Source organism: Castanea sativa, chromosome 12 (genome assembly GCF_040712315.1).
Source record: "Castanea sativa cultivar Marrone di Chiusa Pesio chromosome 12, ASM4071231v1".
NCBI lineage: Eukaryota > Viridiplantae > Streptophyta > Magnoliopsida > Fagales > Fagaceae > Castanea > Castanea sativa.
In genome coordinates this window covers 20628344-20648595 of record NC_134024.1, presented here as the reverse complement: position 1 = coordinate 20648595, position 20252 = coordinate 20628344, and the positions used below count along the sequence as shown (strand labels likewise).

The 20252-nt window shown below is 35.1% G+C and overlaps 2 protein-coding genes and 1 pseudogene across 2 annotated transcripts; all 3 read right to left on the bottom strand.

The window, feature by feature from the left end:
• Positions 1 to 2366: 2366 nt before the first annotated feature.
• Positions 2367 to 3769, bottom strand: LOC142619905 (inositol-tetrakisphosphate 1-kinase 1-like). The gene has a single exon (XM_075793266.1). The coding sequence runs from the start codon at positions 3607 to 3609 to the stop codon at positions 2563 to 2565; it is 1047 nt and encodes a 348-aa protein (XP_075649381.1). The 5' UTR covers positions 3610 to 3769; the 3' UTR covers positions 2367 to 2562.
• A 10687-nt stretch (positions 3770 to 14456) lies between these two features.
• On the bottom strand, positions 14457 to 16033 carry LOC142619179 (inositol-tetrakisphosphate 1-kinase 1-like; annotated as a pseudogene).
• A 2140-nt stretch (positions 16034 to 18173) lies between these two features.
• On the bottom strand, positions 18174 to 19761 carry LOC142619181 (inositol-tetrakisphosphate 1-kinase 1-like). Its single transcript, XM_075792254.1, has one exon. It carries the CDS (start codon positions 19650 to 19652, stop codon positions 18597 to 18599), a length of 1056 nt encoding a protein of 351 aa, XP_075648369.1. The 5' UTR covers positions 19653 to 19761; the 3' UTR covers positions 18174 to 18596.
• Between the last annotated feature and the right edge of the window lie 491 nt (positions 19762 to 20252).

Here is a 20252-nt window from a genome sequence, read left to right as displayed (position 1 = left end):
AGCAAAGATCGGACCACCATGAAAGAGAGGGACGAGGAAGAAAGGAGAGTTAGAGAGGAGAAAGTGAGAGACAGAGTGAGGAGAGAGAATTTCTGTGTATTTTATTGGAGGAGAGAGAGAGAGAGAGATAGAGTTGCTACAATAACCGTTATACATAGCAATTTACTATAGCATGTTAGTTAAAAAATTTAGATATAATATCATTGATAAAGCATGATTTTTGAGGTTGAGAGAGTTAAAATGACTTTTTAGCTATTATGAAACCTTCAATGTGAATGCTCTAAAGGAGTAGAACATGTACTTTCAAATGGTTATTAAGTTGTTATATAGATGTTTTCTTTTGTTCCTTTTGTTTTTTGTTTTTTGTTTTTTTGTTTTTAATCCTTGTTTCTTTATTTGACCTGTATTTTTTTCCCTTCAAATGTGGGTCTATATGCTGGAGTAGATGTTCTTATATTGTTTTACTTAGCCCTTCAAGAATTTGCAAAAGAGACTAAATAAGACCAATTCTCTAGTAATGAAGATTGGGGAAAAGTACTCATTGACGGGTCAATGGAGAGAATATTGTAGCTTGCTTAGGTTGATATTGCTGTTGTAGATCAGGTTGCCAAGATAGAGCTAATACTTGAAGGGAGTCTAGGATTAGCTTGGGGGCATCAATTAATTGATGATAGTTAGATTAAATTTCTCTGTATGTCATATGGTTATCAAATACAGACTTCTTCGTCTTTAAAAAGATTTAGCTAGTGGTTCAACTTGTATTTTGGTTTATTAGCGGTTAAGGCTACGTTTAGTTCTATGTAAAATGAGTTTTGAGTGTAAAATGAGTTCCGAGTGTAAAATGAATGCAGGGGAAAATCAATTCTCATAAAGAAAATGAAATCCAGGTGTTTGGTTCTACAATGGAATTTAGCCTAGAAAACTCTTTCCCGTGTTTGGTAACATTCTAAAAATGCTATTTCCCTACAAATTTTTCACATTTGCTCAGCTTCCAAACAAATTTTATAACAAAAAATTTCAAAATATACACTTTAACACAACCAAAAATCAAAATAAAAACATTGAGCAAGAGGAAGAAAAAGTGAGATTAGAGGGAGAAAGAGTGACAGATTGAAGGAAAGAGAGATAGATCGGGAAAGAGAGGGATTTCTACAAAGGGATTGAGTTTTGGGGAGTTTATAGATATATGGAGAGATTTGTGGGATGGATTGATTGTATGACCAAAACAAACAAAATGAGAGAAACAGAGAAATCCCTCAAGCCCAGTAGCCAATTCTTCGCAATGAGCCCGTCTTTCCTCTACTGCGACTTAACCCGTTGCCGCTCCTCCTCCCACTTCGTTGACGCCAGTAAGACGCTATAAAAATCCCTCTGCTTGCACTCCAACAACGACTCTCAATCTATCTCTTTCTCGATGGCTAGATCGGGTGGGTTTGGGGGTGGAGAGGAGTGGGCTGGTGGTCGATGGCGGCCAGATCGGCAACGTTAAGCAAGAGGGAGAACGAGATTAGTGTGTTGAGAACGAGATTGGTTTTGGGTGGATCGGTCTTAGGTGGTGATGATCTAGATGGCGGTGCCGATGAGCTTCCGGCAGCAACTATGATGGCGACTCTGATCTCTCTCTCTCTCTCTCTCTCTCTCTCTCTCTCTCTCTCTCTCTCTCTCTCTCTCTCTCTCTCTCTCTCTCTCTCTCTCTCTCTCTCTCCACTTTTTCACTCTATAAAATGTGGTTTGAAGGTAAAACAACTATGGAAATGAATTTACAGATGAGAATGGGTATTTTACAGTCAAAGTGTAAAACATTTTCAATTGGTGTCAAACACATACAATGGTGTAAAATACTTTTCGAAACTGGTTTTCATGTGAAACAAACGCAGCCTAAGTCTATTTGTTGCCATTAGTTGATGTTGTAATTAGACAATGAAAAATGAATTAAGCTGTGAAGCATGAGTAATAAAAACAAGCTGATTTTTTAGAAGCAACAGCCTTTCACTTTTTTCTTATAAATTGGACTGGTGCTACATCTAAATTTTTGGTGTTCCTTGCCCAACACATAATGGACACAAATACTTTATGGACACAGCCAACAGCGTGTTCAACACATGTTTGGAGAAAATAAAAAATGATGTATTTAACCACTAATTCCTTTCAAAATTGAGATCTAGTCTATGTTATGTAAATCTAAAATAAAGACTGTAAATGTCATGTTAGATACTCCCGAAGTATGAAAAAATTGTACTCACTTCTCTCATATTCATGCATTCAATGTGCTACCAATCTTTGCGACCTATAAAAATATGTGCAAGTATCCTATCAGAAACATACTCGTTTTTTTTTTTTTTTTTTGATTTGATATCAAGAACATGCTTGGAAAAACATCTCTTAAATTAGCACTTAAAGTATTCAAAAAGTATTACTATGTGGCGCAATGAAAATAATATGTATATGGAATTAACACAAAAAGCCTAAAGGTGATCAAGAGTCAGAACTTGATCCATCCATCCAGATTCTTGACCCAAATTCCATTAATGATTAATCCAACCTTGTCACCTCGCTCATGCATTACTCACACAATTCTTCTTCCTCATGATGATTCTTCTTCGCATCCAATTCCACCTCCCCATCACTATTCTTCTTCCTCTTCTCTTGCACAACATCACAGAAAAAATCCACAAAAACAAACTCATACTCAGGCATGTTCACGTACCCAGGAAAGTAATTAATATCAATAACAAAGTACCTATTCCCATCTCTACTATCCCTAATCAAATCAAAGTTAAAAAGCTTAAGCTCCATTGCCTCCCTCAGCCCTTTGGCTAACTCCATCACAAACTCCAAAGGCGGCATTTCTGCCTTCTCAACAAGCTTCTCCACTCCACAGCAATATCCCTCCACCTCATCGGAAGAACCTCCCTCCGCTTCATCATTTTTCGCAATCAAATTCGATATCTTAGAAAACAACAAGAAACCCTCATGCTCCGCTACACTATTCAGTGTCTCTTCGCATATATCCGGCAATGAACTCCTCTTCACGCATTTCACGTGATCGCCCACCACGTACACCTTGAAAATCACTCCACCGTGGTTTACAAATTCTTGCATCATAATTGGTTTTTTCAGTTTCAGTTTCTTCAACCCATTCTCATTGAATACCAAGAACATCTCGTGCGACTTGGCACTGCCGTCAACCGATATTGGTTTCGCTATCAACGGAAACTTGAGCCCTAATTCTTCAATCGAATCCATGAGATTCTCTGACTCATCCAATACTCTTTGTTTTGGAACCCCAAACGTTTCGTTCCCTTGAGAGATTTTCAAGCTAGTAACCACATCAAGCATGGAGACACGGTTGTGGAGATGCTCGATTGCTTGTGGTGGGTCGATTACGACAACGTTTGGATGATCAAGAGAGAGTTGATACAATTGGTTGTTCCAATCAGAATCGTAGTGTTTGTGGATGATGCAATCGAACGGTCCCTGCTGAGTTAATGGCTTGGTGGGATCGATTTCGATGAGATTGATGCCGCGTTGTTTGGCGTGATCAAGTAAAGAGTTTTGAATGAAGCTATGCACTTCCTTGGGGGAAAGAGAATAGCCTATGCGGTACATTGGACAAATAGATGGAGTTGGAGAAGACTTTTTTTTTTTTTTAATTTTGTGTTTGGGAGGAGAGAAAGTAAGAGAGGGAAAATTCAATATGTAAGAGTTGATTTAGCTAAGTTTCAGTGTTTTGAGTTGTTGATTTTATTTCTGAGAAAAGACGTTATTTGCGGAGAACCAACGCGAAATAAAGTTGTTATATAAAACTTGAGCTTCAAGAGTTCTTTAAAAATTTGAAGAAGTGGGAGAAAAGCTCAGTTAATATTCTTTAAATTTTTGAACAAGTGGTGTGTTCTAAACACTTTCAATATTCTTTTTTATATTATTATAACACTTTCAGTATTCTTTCTTTTGTTGTCTTATTTCAATATTCTTTTTTTATTATTATAACACTTTCAATATTCTTTCTTTTGTTGTCTTATCTCAGTTAATGTCCTTAGCTGTTGTGCATAAAAGAAAAGGAACAAATGGGAGATAAGCTCCGACATGATCTGAAAAAGGAGAGAACAGAGAGATATTCACGCACCAATCTTTTAGTCTTGTCTTGTCTCTCATGTGCGTGTAGGACCAATAGAAGTAAGACAAGAGTTGGAACAGAAGAAGAAAAATGAGCCAAGTGCATAAGAAAAAAAAAAAAAAAAAGAAGCAGTAGGCCATCAGCTATCGTACAAATTACTTGAGTTTATAAAACTCCATTTCCATGTTAAAATTACCTCAAACTTTATGAATTCGAATTTTACATGAACTTTTTAATTAAAAAATGTCAGATTAGCGAGTGTTACTATGGAACATTTTTAAGTAAGTCAAGTTTTTGGAACAATTTAATGCTTATGACTAAAATCTATTCAAAAACAAAAGTTTAAAAGACTAGATTAAGGACCCCTCCAATTTTAACATTAGTTTTCTTTTATACTCATTCTGTGAAGGAGTTTAATCGATGTACGTGGGAGATTGCTCCTTGTGTTTTGCATGGTAGTGCTCTTGAAATGTGCTTCTTGCCTTTATGTATGACAATGCTAGCTAGTAATGCACCACTTCGTTCATCTTAGTGTACGTGTCTCCATATAGGGCTAGCTAGGATGGCCCAAGGACATCATGGGTTTGAAAGAACCATAATACCCCTAAGCCCAGCCCTTGTGACAGTACAATCGACAATTAATTTTTTAAGTATATGTCCACAAAATAATGTTTTAAATGACCGTTCACTAAGAGCTACTAATTGGCTCAGTCTTTATCTATCACTCTTATTATCATTAAATAAAATAAATCTAAGTATATAATAATTAAACAATTAGGGTAAACTCTATGTGACACATTAAGTCTCCTAATAGAGATAATATTACATTGTCCCATTTGGGCTACTTGGCTTTTAAATAAATTAATGAGTGATAGTTATTGTAAAATAGTCATTGTATCATCCATACTATCTGGTTTTGAAATACTCTCACTCAAATAAAAAATCCAGTAGATAAAATCATGTTTGTATTTATACTTTATGAAAATAAAATAGACATTATTATATCTTTTGTTATCTAAGAATAACTAAATATATTTCCAAAATACCAAACAATTAGTGAAACAGTAAACATCAAATAAGCTACCAAGTCTAATATTATATGTTCTACATGGTCTTTATACTATATGGCCGACAAACATTTAGTCACGGGATCAACAATCATTAGCTCGGTAGTGATATGTTTTTATGAATACCTTTCATCAAAAAAATGTTCTATGAATACCTTTTGTTTCTTAACATTCTATCTATCACTAAATTACTCTATGCTGATATACTTCAAATTCCACTTTTATTATTCTTAGAGAAGAAAATTGCAGCCAAATTGTCTAGAAAAATCTTAAACCTATACTAAAGTTCCTTAACCATATATAACCTCATGTTGTAGCTTCATAGGATGCAACAAATTATGTCTCTATAGTCTATGTTAGATGAAGTAGCAATTGTTTGTTCATTAATTCTCCATGATATAAAATCTTTAAAAAGAAGAAAAAGTAATCCTTAAGTTGAGACTTTCTTTTGTCTAGAAATCCACCAATAATCAAGTGTACATATGTCAATCAAGTGGCAGGAGCAAGTTAAATGTTTAATTATATATATATATATATATATATATATATGGAGACAGAGGATATTTTTTATTAAAAAAATTATTTTTTATTTAAAAGAATTCTTAATGAGCATTTGACATCAATCATTCTTTTTCTCAAACTATTTAGAGTATCTTTTTTTTTCTTTGATGAGTATGATATAATCTAAGTATCTTGTTTTCAAAAAGTAGGGACTTTGATAGATTTATGTTTTGTGTTTTAGAACAGAGTTCAAACTTTGTCTTCACTCTACCTGCTATTTCACATATTAGATCTCATTTATTAAGGGAAAATCTTGGCCACATTGGGGGGGGGGGGGGGGGGCGGAGGAGGTGTTAATGCTAATTGAGCTGTATAAGGATCTTGGTATTTTGTGTTATACTTTCTTCTCCACCGATCACAACTTACCACATTTTTTTTCTCCTTCTAAAATAATCATAGTTTAAAAAATAGTAAAAGGAAAAATAAATAATTACGTCTTACCCACCGGTGATTATGTCTGATTTCACCTTACCTACCTCATGTGCCTATTTTTGGGACAACAAATACTACCCATACTCATTTTTCTTTCGGGTTTGAGCAGGTTAATAGGTTTAGGTCCAATTTTGTCATAAATATTTTAAAAATTAAAGTGGGAAAGAAAGGAAAGGAAATGATAAAATATCATATGAATTTACAATTATAATCCTCTTGTGTTCAATTTAAGAAGTACATGCAAATTAACATCGTAATGGCAAAACTAACAATTTAAAAAAAAAAATTTATTATATGTGGAACCTCTGCCAAATTTCTCCAATTTGGAAGAATTAGGAATGAGAGGTTTAGAGTATCTTACCCCTCAAATCCCCTCAAACTCTTTCTCTCCTTTTAAAAAAAAATCCAAATAAAATGAATTAAACCACCCTCATCTACTTCTCTGCACTTCACTTTCCTCACCTCCATCCAAACACATTGTTACACTATTTCTAGAAGACCCTTTCCAGAAGACCAAGTTATGCGTACCCCTGAGAATCTATGTTAGACTAGACCTAGAATAAAGAAATGATAATTGATGGTATGTGGTCAGCTGCTTCTCCATGGGTAGTCTTCCTCCTTTTATAGACTAAAGAGGAACAATAATGAATTTGATTTTTAACTTAGTGTACTTCTTCTCCTAATCTTTTATTCTTTATATCTCCAATGAATGTCACATGGTATAATTTCCAAACTCACATGTGACATAATTATCAAGGTTACATGTGGCATAAGATATTAAATTCTATAAAGACTTGGTGTAAACCTTACACTTCTAATAAGAACATGTCACATCATCATATTACTAAAACATAAATATATCTAATTACACAGGATAACATCTCAATAAACATCGCATTTTAAATTTTAAGTAAAAGGTTGATGTGATGTTATTAAATATGGTAACATGTATTAAGTTTTAAGTAAATGACTGATGTGGCAAATTCTTATTGAATGGTGTAAACCTTACACTTCCAATAAGAATATGTTACATCATCATATTACTAAAACATAAATATATCTAATTACACAGGATAACATCTCAATAAACACCGTATTTTAAATTTAAAGGAAAAGGTTGATGTGATGTTGTTAGATGTGGTAATATATATTAAGTTTTAAGTAAATGACTGATGTGACAAATTCTTATTGAATGGTGTAAAACATGAGTTTCACATCCAATTTTTATCAAATTTGAACCCGTGGCATAATACCTAAACTTGTATGTGCTCTATAAACATATGGTCTTTAAGGGGGTGTTTGGGAGAGTAGCTTAAATTATGTTATTTTGATATTTTTGATATACGTGTGAGTGAAAAAGTGTGTGAAAAAATGTGTAATGTTGTTTAAAATGTGTTGAAATGTGTTAAAACTATGCTGCCAAACACCTCCTAAGTGGCCCAGACTCGAGATTAAGCATATTGTTGGTCAAGTGAATTCACGAACCAAGACTAGTTGTTCCTCGATGGTACTCGATCAAACACATTCTTGAAACCAAGACCAATCACGACTTAGTCTTTAGCTCACAAATATGTTATACATAGGTTAATATTTGGAACTACATATTTTAATAGATGCAATTCCAAATATTGGTCTCACACTCAAGATTCTATCTCCCAATTATGTCAAATCCTACCTTTTATGTTGTAAACAATGCGAAGAACAATGTTTAAAATAAAAATAAAAATAAAAATAACGGTTTAGAAGAATATCATGTAACCTATTCTGACAACTAAAATGATCATACATGTATTTTAATAATATATGATCTATCAAGTTATTTAAATAAGACACATGATTAATTATAAGTCTATTTAATGAAAAAAAAAATTCTTGTAATTATAAACATATGGGAAAATTTGGGGATATACCCCTTTCGCCAAAAAGTTCCAGTAAAATACCCCATTTTTAAAACTGTCTAGCGAAATGCCACTATTTTGAAAATTGAGTTTCAATATAAAACTCGATTTTTAGAAAATCAAGCTATACCAAATCAAACTTAAAACAATATATATATATATATATATATATATATATATATATATATATATATATATATATATATATATATATATATATTTTGTGGAACTCAAGTTCCTTAAACTCGAGTTCTACACTGAAACTCGATTTTAAGAAAATTGAGTTTCAAAACAAGAGCATATCCCTATATAGATTTAAAAAGAGGGCATTTTACTGGAATTTTTGGCTGAAATGGGTATATCTCCATTTTGGCCTAAACATATGTGAATGTTGAAAATCTTGTATGTAGTCGAACTAGTTTCTCATAGCATTTTCAACAAAGATGTTTTGGGTTTAATAAATCACCCTCTTCTCCTTTCTAACTATAGAATTTTTAAAATTTAAAAAAAAAAAGAAAAAAAGTGAATGGTCATTTGCATTATCACCTTTGTTTTTTTTGTTTTTGTTTTTTTTTTTTTAAAGAGAATTCTAATGATCAAGAAAATATCTGTCATACGCAAAAGTAACTAACCAAAAAGGCAACAAAAGGTCTACCCTTGCCCTAGCCAGCTTAGAACTTAGAAGTCATATATCACTTTGTATTAATCACGACACCATAGTTTGTGATGCTTTCAACAATTTAAAGAACGGAGAAAATTCAATTCTGAACTGGTATGGTATTCTTCGCCTAATCTACACCCTACTGGGTGAAACTCATTGATTTTTGAGATGCATTTAATTTAAGTGATTGAAATGACACAAGGATGGACTTTTGGGAGCTTCTGAAAACTACTTGATCGAGATGCTGCAATGAAAATGGAAATGTGAAATTGAATGTCAAGCTGTTTACTACGTATCTCCTCTTTAATGACGACAAGTATTGTGTCAAGCTGTCAACTCCACAGATGAGAAGCTCTAAATTAATTATTTGGCAATAAATGATATCACGTCAATACAATCAAAATCCGATAAATAATAAATACATTTACAAAAATAATTATTCTATTAACAAATGAAACACATTTGTTAAATAATAATAATAATAATAATGTCTTGCCGACAAATCAAGGTTCTCGGTAGGGTAGGGTAGGGTAGGGTTGCTCTCTATCTTGCCTTACTGTAGTATTTCGTTACCCTCACTTCGAGGACGATCTGTTCCCTTTAGTGGTTGCTATACTAGTAGGGCTTGTTTCTTTTTTGTTTTTGTCTCGTCTTTGTTTACAAGGATGGAGGATCTCACTCGTAGCTGGCAAAAACTATCTCTGTCCAGTAAGGAGGGAGAAAAGATGGACCTATCGAAGAATAGGAAAATACAGGGGTTTGCTTTAGCGGCCAAGTTCTTCTCACGTAGGTCATTGAACGTTGATGCTGTGGCTCGGACTTTTTGACCTCTTTGGCAAACAAGCGGGGATTTTCATGCCAGTGATGCTAAGCACGATTATGTGGTGTTCACTTTTGAGTTGGAGGAGGCTGTTGAGAAAGTTTTTATGGGCGAGCCTTGGTCGTTTGATAGATATCTAGTGGTTTTCCTTCGGTATGATGGTTCAGTACCAGTCCAAGACTTGCACTTTGAAAGGGTTTCGTTTTGGGTGCAGATCCATCACTTACCTTTCTCTCATCTTACCGAGGAGATAGCATTCAGTTTGGGTGAAACCATAGGGCCAGTCGTTAAAACAAGGGATTCTTTGGAGTTGAGGGGTGGAACGTTCATATGTGTGAGGGTCTCAGTGAATATTCTGGAACCGATTTGTCATGGAAGAAGAGTCACTTTTGGGCAGAATTCAGAGGGGTGGATTTCTTTTCAGTACAAATGTCTTCCTAACTTATGCTATTGGTGTGGTAGGTTTACTCATGATGATAAGGAGTGCCCAACATGGTTACAGAGTAAGGGTTCCCTAGCATTGGAGGAACAGCAGTTTGGGGCATGGTTGAGAGCGCCACAGTTTAATCCTTCCCGTCGTTCTTACGTAGAAGTTAAGGGGTTTGATGCTTTGGATCATCCTCAGCGTGCTATGGTTTGATGCTTTGGATCATCCAATACTCTTTGTTTTGGAACCCCAAACGTTTGGTTCCCTTGAGGGATTTTCAAGCTGGTAACCACATCAAGCATAAAGACACGGTTGTGGAGATGCTCGATTGCTTGTGGCGGGTCGATTACGACGACGTTTGGGTGATCAAGAGAGAGTTGCTGCAATTGGTTGTTCCAATCGGAACCGTAGTGTTTGTGGATGATACAATCGAACGGTCCCTGCTGAGTTAATGGCTTGGTGGGATCGATTTCGATGAGATCGATGCCGCATTGTTTGGCGTGATCGAGTAAAGAGTTTTGAATGAAGCTTTGCACTTCCTTGGGGAAAAGAGAATAGCCTATGCGGTACATTGGACAAAAAGATGGAGTTGGAGAAGACATTTTTTTTTTAACTTTTATTTTGTGTTTGGGAGGAGAGAAAGTAAGAGAGGGAAAATTCAATTTGTAAGAGTTGATTTAGCTCAGTTTCAGTGTTTTGAGTTTTTGAATTTATATCTGAGAAAGTCATTATTGCAGAGAACGAACGCAAAATAAAGTCGTTCATTGCAGAGAACGAACGCCATGACGTGATGCAGCTAACAGTTGTTATCGTGTCCCGCATATTTGCTGCTGTGAAGGTATCAATTAGGGCAAGGATTTGATAGCAAAAATGGCCACATACTATGTTTCGGCAAAATAATAAGTGATATATTAGCGTCATCACACATGCGATGATTTTTTTTTAGTGTTCTTATTTTGTAGTAAAAAAATTATATTTTTATTTTATATATATAATTTTTATTTTGAAATAAAGAAGTTTGAAATACTATAGAAGAGTAGTTCAATTTTTTAGGCAATATTTTAGTAGGAATTAGAGTCGTATTTTTACCATATAGTTCCTTAATTTTGTCTCTACTTAAATATAAGGGCATTTTTTAACAAAAAAAAAATGAAGAATCCAAATAAGAGAAGCTTCTTAATTACTATTTACAAAATATTTAGCATGGTACCAATGAGTTTTATATAAAACTCGACTTTATAAAAATTAAGTTCTAAAAAATGTGACACATTGGCAGAAGCTAATTTGACAATTTGACAATTTATAATATAAAAAGTATTTTATACTTTAAACGTTCAAGTGGACTCGAGTTTCTTGTTATATGTAACTTGAGCTTCAAGAGTTCTTTAAAAATTCGAATAAGTGGGAGATAAGCTCAGTAAATATTCTTTAAATTTTTGAACAAGTGGTGTGTTCTAAACACTTTCAATTTTGTTTCTTTTGTTGTCTTATCTCAGTTACTGTTCTTAGCTGTTGTGCATAAAATAAAAGGAACAAGTAGCTGTTGTGCATAAAATAAAAAGGAACAAGTGGGAGATAAGCTCTGACGTGATCTGAAAACGGAGAGAAAAGAGAGACAATATTCACACACCAATCTTTTTGTCTTGTCTATTCTCTCATGTGCCTGTAGGAGAAGTAGAAGTAAGATAAGAGCTGGAACAAAAGATAAAAATGAGTCAGGTGCATGTGTAAGAGAGAGAGAGAGAGAGAGAGGCAATGGGCCATCAGCTATCAAGTAAGTTATAACAAAGAACTTGAGTTTATAAAACTCAAGTTCTATGTCAAAAAATTTACATTACAAAGAGAGTTTCATAAACTTGAGTTTCACAAACTTGAGTTTCACGTGAACTTTTTAATTAAAAAATGTCAGATTAGTGAGTGCCATCGTGGGACATTTTTAAGGAACTCGGTTTTTTGGAACTTCAATTACATGTAAAACTTGAGTTACAAAATAATAGCTAGAGCCCGTTTGGATAGGCTGTTATGAAATCCTAAACGCGCGTTTTTATTAAAATCATCAATTCACGTGTGTTTAGTATAACGATTTTACTAGAAATTGTGTTATTTAAAACATTAAATATTACATTTTGAAACTGAGGTATAGAATAGTTTTTTGAAAAACTTCATTGAAAACGCAAATCACATTATACATTTTAAAGTTTGAATACTTAGTACCTTCAAGTTTTTTCTAAATGACAAAAACACCGGCTAGAGTCCCTAGGTGGTCAGATAATGGTATGGGTCATAAACTCTTTTATGACTTTTTTTTTTTTTCCCACCACTTTTATGACTTTTCTTTTTCATCTTTATTTGTTAAATGAACATAACAAACTATTATTATACCTAATAAAAATATACAACAATACATCATGTAATTGGTTGTACTTAATTATATTTTTTTTATATATTGAAAATTGGATCATGATTTAGCAGACAAACTAAATAGTATACAAACCAAACGCTAAGCCCTTCTTGGTAATTTGCACCGAAACAACAATTTTAGACTAATATTATTCACAAAGTTTGCCAAACATTTTATTGTGATTTTTAAAATTGTGTTTTCAAAACGCTTATTTTTAAAACGCTATTTTTGAAAATGCACTTTTTTAAACTACTCATCCAAACGGACCCTAAATTACTAAATATTTCTCCAATTTTTTCCAGCATTTGCTATATGCTACTTAGTTACTGGAGTTGCTGCATACTGGGCTAGGTGGCAAAAAACTATGGTGACACATGTCTAGCTCACATGCAAGGCACATGATCAATTTTGAGTGAAATTTCTCTGTCGTTTCTCTCTCTCTCTCTTGCTCCTATCTGTCAAACGACTTAGGAAAATAAAAATCAAATTCATCTCTCTCTCTCTCTCTCTTGCGTTCCTCTCATCAGTTCTGCATCGATTCCCCTCGCCGCGAACCATGTCTCACACCCATCTGTTGGGGCCTCCCTCTTCTTTCAACCACCAAAGAAGCACTCTCTAGTCAAGATAGGTTTTTTTTTTTTTTTTTTTAATAAATCTTTTGGGGATTTTATGATTTGTTGTGGATAAATAGTACAATTTCTTCTATTTTGAAGAGTTTGGGGTTTGCTATGTGTCTTTGTTGGATTTGGGAGATATTCTCTTGCGTTCTTCTCATTAGTTCTGCATCGATTCCCCTCGCCACGAACCATGTCTCGCACCCATCTGTTGGGGCCTCCCTCTTCTTTCGACCACCAAAGAAGCACTCTCTAGTCAAGATAGGTTTTTTTTTTTTTTTTTAATAAATCTTTTGGGGATTTTATGATTTGTTGTGGATAAATAGTACAATTTCTTCTATTTTGAAGAGTTTGGGGTTTGCTATGTGTCTTTGTTGGATTTGGGAGATATGGGTGAAGAGGGTTTGTGTACACATGGACAGATGGACTATATATTTTAGCCATTTTGGTTGTTAATTGCTCTTTGATACTACTATTGATGGAGCACACATGAACTATATATGTGACAAGCATTATATACCTTTCTAAAATCAAGTTCAAAATGCATGATACTTAATTTTTTATGTTCGTTTGTCAACATTGGTTACATTGATTATTTTCCTGAGAGAGCTTTTGTTGCTAAATTTGTTTTGTATTTTCTGTCTAATTGAAAAATGGAGGAAATAGAGATGGTGTTTCAATACCTCCTACCTGTAAGTTCTGTAGCTCTCTCATATTTATTGTTATGGATAGTTATGGGGTAAGGGAGTTGAACATGTACTTTTAAAGGGTTATTAATTTGTTATGTTTTCTTTTGTTGCTTTTTATTTTTTATTTTATCCTTGTTTCTTTCTTTCTTTATTTGACCTATATTTTTATCCTTTTTAATGGTCTATATGCGAGAGTAGATGTTCTTATATTGTTTTGCTTAATCCTTCAGGAGTTTGCAAAAGAGACTAAACAAGAGCAATTCTCTAGGAATGAAGATTGAAGAAAAGTACTCATTGAGGGGTAGATGGAGAGGGAATTGTAGCTTGCTCACGTTGATATTGTTGTTGTAGATCAGGTTGCCTAGATAGAGCATACTTGAAGGGAGTCTAGGATCTGCTTGGAGGCATCGGTTAATTGATAGTTAGATTAAATTTTTTTAGTATGTCATAAGGTTATCAAATAAAGACTTCTTAGTTGTTAGGAAGATTTAGCCAGTGGTTTAACTTGTATTTTGGTTTATTAGCAGTTAAGTTTATTTGTTGTTATCAGTTGAGCTTGTAATTGGATAGTGAAGAATGTATTAAGCTATGAAGCATGCGTAATAAAAACAAGCTGATTTTAAAAGAAACTGCCTTTCACTTCTTTCTTATAAATTGGATTGGTGCTACATCTAAATTTCTAGTGTTCCTTGCCCAACACATAATGGACACAAATACTTTATGGCCACGGCTGACTGCATGTTCAACACGTGTTTGGAGAATATAAAAAATTATGCATTTTACCACTAATCCCTTATAAAATTAATATCTAGCCTATGCTATGCAGATCTAAAATAAAGGCTATACCATTGCTCATCTTTAGTGCAATGGTCACTCCACGGTCCACAAGTATCCCAACATGAACATACTCGGCAAAACTTATCCCTTAAATTAGCACTTCAGGTATCCAAAAGGTACCTCTTTGTGGCTCAATGAAAATAATTTATTGAATTGGCACAAAAAGCCCAGAGGTCCTCGAGAGTCAGAACTTGATCCATCCAGCTGAGTAAAGCATTGGACAACATATACAATCCAGATTCTTGAGCCAAACCCATTAATGATTAATTCACACACACATACATGCATTAATCACAAGTTTTTATCTTCAATCTCACCACTTCCCACCTCACGATTCTCCTTCACATCCAATTCCACGTCCTCATCACTATTCTTCCACTTCTCTTGCACAACATCACAGAAAAAATCCACAAAAACAGACTCATACTCGGGCATTTTCACGTACCCGGGAAAGTAATTAATATCAATAACAAAGTACCATTCCCATCTCTACTATCCCTAATCAAATCAAAGTTAAAAAAGCCTAAGCCCCATTGCCTCCCTCAACCCTTTGGCTAACTCCATCACAAACTCCAAAGGCGGCATTTCCACCTCCTCAACAAGCTTCTCCACTTCAGAACAACATCTATCCTCTTCATTTCTTGCAACAACCTTCTTCACTTCAGAACAACATCCCTCCACTTCATTGTCACAACCAAATTTGATACTTGATAATAACAACAAACCCTCAGCCATATTATTCAGTTTTTCTTCAGATATATCCAGCAACGATCTCCTCTTCACGCATTTTACGTGTTCTCCCACCACATACACTTTAAAAATCAGTCCACCGTGGTTTACAAATTCTTGCATCACAATTGGTTGTTTTAATTTCTTTAACCCGTTCTTGTTTAACACCAAGAACATCTCGTGCGACTCTGCACTGCCATCAGCCAATACTGGTTTTGCAATCAACGGAAACTTCAGTCCAACTTCTCCAATCAAATCCATAAGATTCTCAGACTCATACACCACCCTGTGATTTGGAACCCCAAGGTTTGGTTTCCTTCGGGAGTTTTAACTGGGTGACCACATCAAACACGATTGAGGACATGCTCGATGGCTTGAGGCTGTTCAATTACGACAACGTTTGGGTGACAGAGTGAGAGTAGGTGCAATTGGTGGTTCCAATCAGGACTGTAGAGTTTGTTGATGATACAACCGAAGGGTCCTTGGTGAGCTAAGGGTTTAGTAGGGTCAATTTTGATGAGATCGATGCCTTGTTGTTTGGCTTGATTGATGAGAGAGTTTTGGATGAATCTTTGCACCTTCATGGGGGAAGCAGCGTACCCTATGGAGTACATTGGAGATGAAGATGAAGATGACATTTTTATTTTCTGCTTGGAAGGAGAGAAAGTAATAAGAGAGGGAAACGAAAATTCAATTTGTACAGTGACAGGAAGAGTATTGATTAGCTCAGTTTCAGAGTTTTGACTTTTGACTTGGATTCTGATGAGAAAGGACGTTATTGCGGAGAAGGAACGCAGTGACTTTCTACGTGCTGCTGTGAAGGTATCTTCGGGGTAGAATATATGAATCTTCCTCTTCCTAAATCTTTTTTTTTTTTTTGAAAAAAATATTTTCTTAGAAACAATACCCAAGGACTACAAAAATTGTGTTGTAACAAAAGAATCAACATTTGTTTTGTCAAAATCGTGTCTTCACATCAGAGTGCATCATCAAAGACTATCTTCTTCCCTTTCCTTGGCATTACTTCGATACTTTCTGGTTCAATAATAGTCCAACAAAAATGTGCTTCTTATGACAAGCCTGTCTATCCTGCAAAAATCAAAAATGCCTTTTATCTGGAACATAATCACCTCCTAACAAGCTTGTTACTACCTTTGTATGTGAATACAAGAAGCTCCTGTACATCTTCCAACAGAGCTCAGTTTATCACATAGTATAGGGTTACTTGCTACAATAAGTAATACTTTTTTTTATAAGACAATAATTAGTACGTTTAAGTACTGATTTTTTCAGAAATAACAAGATAGTAAACACATATGTCCGTGATCTTGCTCAACGGGCCTTCTATTATAACAAGGTCGGACCTATTTCTAGACAGTAACAATCAAGACAATGCTCATTGCCATTGGGCAAGAACCAGATTAGGAGATTCTTGACCATAAGACTGGAGACTGATGCTCAGTGCCATTGAGTATGTAATCGAGTACATTATAAACTTACAAGGCACTGAAAATTTCAGACTAACTATATCCAAACCAGATGCATCACCATCATTAAGCCAATACCATAACTACAAGAAAACTTGGTTACCAAGTGTCACCACATCTTTGCAAAGATGTCCAATTGATTTTGAAATAGCAGAATCCATAAAAATTTGGTCATGAAGGTACATGCCCCACATTACTGAACAGGGAAGCTTAAGATACAATCAGGAGTGCCAAAAAATGACCCCCAAAAAAATGAAGTCATTTATCATGTTTAATGTTTGGAAATGGATTACATGTCATCAAATCAAAATGGAATCACTGCAACTCATAGAACACCATGGTGCTGGGAGCACCCAAAATCAGAAATCAAATATAAGATTGACAAAATACTGAACTAACCTCCCCCACCCCCTTCCCATTTATTTTAACAGTAACATAATACTAGAATGACCAAACCTGATACCAGCACCTTATTTTTCCAACAACTTAAATATTTATTAGAAAAAAAAGGGAAGTAACAAACTCAAAATAATGTAATGCTAGTCCACACTCAGTATGAAGATCAGAATCTGGCATTGGACAGACGACAGTCACTAACAAAAACTTCCTTCACAATTATTTTATAATAGGTAAAGAGGAAGCTTAACATAAGATTAGAACAGAAGGGACCTCATCTGTGCAGCAGCCAGTAAAACGTACCACAAGAAACAATGCCCTAAATAATAAATGAGAAGTTAGCTCGCAGGCCAAATAGGAAACCAGCTACGCCAAAAGAAAATGTCTCAAAATCTCACCGTCATTTCCATTAAAATTTACCACAATTAGCTAGCTCAGCAAAAACCATTGAACCTCCTAAATTTTAGAATTTCTTCCTACACTTCATCAAATTGATTTCAATTTAAAGGGAAACATGAGGGAGATGAAATATTGTTCCTTTTTTTTTTTTTTTCCATAACAACAAATTTTATTATTTAAGCTTCTGTTTGTGGAAGAGAGGATGGATCCTAGGAAGCAGAGACACAGAAAACACCCTGGTATTCCTTGCCCAACACGTATGGACACAAATACTTCAGTGACACGGCTGCCTGCTTGTTCAACACGTCTGGAGAATATATATATATATATATATATATATATATATATATATATATGCATTTAACCGCTAATCCCTTTTAAAATTAATATCTAGCTCATGTTATGCAGATCTAAATTAAAGACTCTGTAGACAATCCCTACTATAGAAACTTCTATACACCAAAGAAAGCGGAATGGAACTCATTCATGCTAATATGGGAATAAATTCACAACACATTTATTCAAGCAAACCCAGTACAACTGAAGCAGATTTCATACTATACAAAATAACAAAGAAAGCAGCCAAAGTGTTTTTTTTTTTCCTGTGTGTGTGTGTGTGTGGAAGAAAGCAACCATAGTTGAAGTAGGAAAAAGAAAGACAATCCATTGGTTATTGAATTATTTACAGATTCACCAAAATGACTAATCCATTCCAATGCAAGAAATAAATAGATGGCAACATATAAAAGAAATAGTAAACTTCATGCATTCAATTAGCTAACGTTTTCTGTGGCCTATAAAAATGTGTGCAAGTATCCAACCTGAACATGCTTGGCAAAACATTTCCCTTAAATTAGCACTTCCAAGTAACCGAAAGGTGGATTGAATTCGGGCTTCAAGCCTTCAACCATTTGAAAGGTACCTCCCCTTCTGGCGAAATCAAAACAATATTTGGAATTCGCACAAAAAAGCCGAAAAGGTTCAAGCGCCAGGACTTGAGCTGAATGACTTGATCCATACAGCTGAGTAAACCATATTTAACCCAGCCGCGTTATCTTGCATTACTCACACAAGCGATTTTTCTCTTCAATCTCACCCCATCTCACCTCTTGATTCTCCTTCCTCCTCTTCTCTTCCACAAGATCACAAAAAAAGTCCACCAAAACCGACTCATAGTCGGGCATTTTAGCGTACCCAGGAAAGTAATTGATATCAATAACAAAGTACCTATTCCCATCTCTACTATCCCTAATCAAATCAAAGTTAAAAAGCCTAAGCCCCATTGCCTCCCTCAACCCTTTGGCTAACTCCATCACAAACTCCAAAGGCGGCATTTCCGCCTCCTCCACAAGCTTATCCATTTCAGAGGTACACCCCTTCCCTTCATTTTTCGCAACCAAATTCGATATCTGCGAAAACGACATCAAACCTTTATCCCCCGCCCCACAATTCAGTCCCACTTCACATTTATCCTGCAACGATCTCCTCTTCACGCATTTAACGTGTTCTCCCACCACATACACCTTGAAAACCACTCCGCCGTGGTATACAAATTCTTGCATCACAATTGGTGTTTTCAGCTTCTTCAACCCGTCCTCGTTGAACACCAAGGACATCTCGTGCGACATGGCACTGCCGTCGGCCGTTACCGGTTTCGCTATCAACGGAAACTTCAGCCCTACTTCTTCAATCGAATCCATAAGATTCTCCGACTCATCCAATACTCTCTGATTTGGAACTCCAAACTTTTGGTTCCCCTGAGGAGATTTCAATCCGGTAACCACATCGAGCATGGAGATTCGATTGTGGAGACGCTCGATGGATTCCGGAGAGTCGATTACGACGACGTTTGGGTGACGGAGAGAGAGTTGCAGCAATTGGTTGTTCCAATCGGAGCCGTAGAGTTTGTGGATGACGCAATCGAACGGTCCCTGTTGGGTTAAGGGTTTTGTGGGGTCGATTTTGATGAGATCGATGCCGCGTTGTTTGGCTTCGTTGACTAGAGAGTTTTGGATGAAGCTTTGAACTTTTTTGGGAGAAAGAGCGTATCCTATGCGGTACCTTTGAGAAGACCTAGAAGAAGAACATGGAGATGGAGACGGAGATGGAGAAGACATTTTTTTTTTATTTAACTTGTGTTTGGATAGAGAGAAAGTAAGTAAGAGAGGGAAAATTCAATTTGTGAAGAGTTGATTTAGTTCTCAGTTTCATTGTTTTGACTTCTTTTTTTTTTTTTTTTTTTGAGATTTGGAATTCTTAGAAAGTCGTTATTGCGGACAAGGAACGCAATGACGTGGTGCAGCTGACAGGTGTGATCGAGGCCTGCAACGTGCTGCTGGGACTATGAAAGTTATCCATTATCATCTAGCAAAATATAGAAAGAAGTGATTTTTATTAAAATGTTCTCGCATTACACGTCTTTCAGTAGAACTAGAATATATAAATCTTCTCTAACTATTATTATTATTATTATTTAATTTTGGAGAGAAATATGAGATATTTTCTTAGAAATAATATCCAAGGATTACAAAAAATTCCATTTAAATAATAACTAGCATCATTGACACGTGAGCTCAAGAGAGTTTTATGTGTTTGTCCATAATTAAAATAATCAAGCCAAATGACACCTAGAAAAATTTTCTATTTTCATTTTTTAATTATTGACAAACACATTAATCTCATTAAAAGATTAAACAAACACAAAATTCGTATGAATG

Bases quoted from the DNA above. Each gene is read 5' to 3' on its own strand.
- LOC142619905 (XM_075793266.1), bottom strand. From the start codon at position 3,609: ATGTACCGCATAGGCTATTCTCTTTCCCCCAAGGAAGTGCATAGCTTC.
- LOC142619181 (XM_075792254.1), bottom strand. From the start codon at position 19,652: ATGTCTTCTCCATCTCCGTCTCCATCTCCATGTTCTTCTTCTAGGTCT.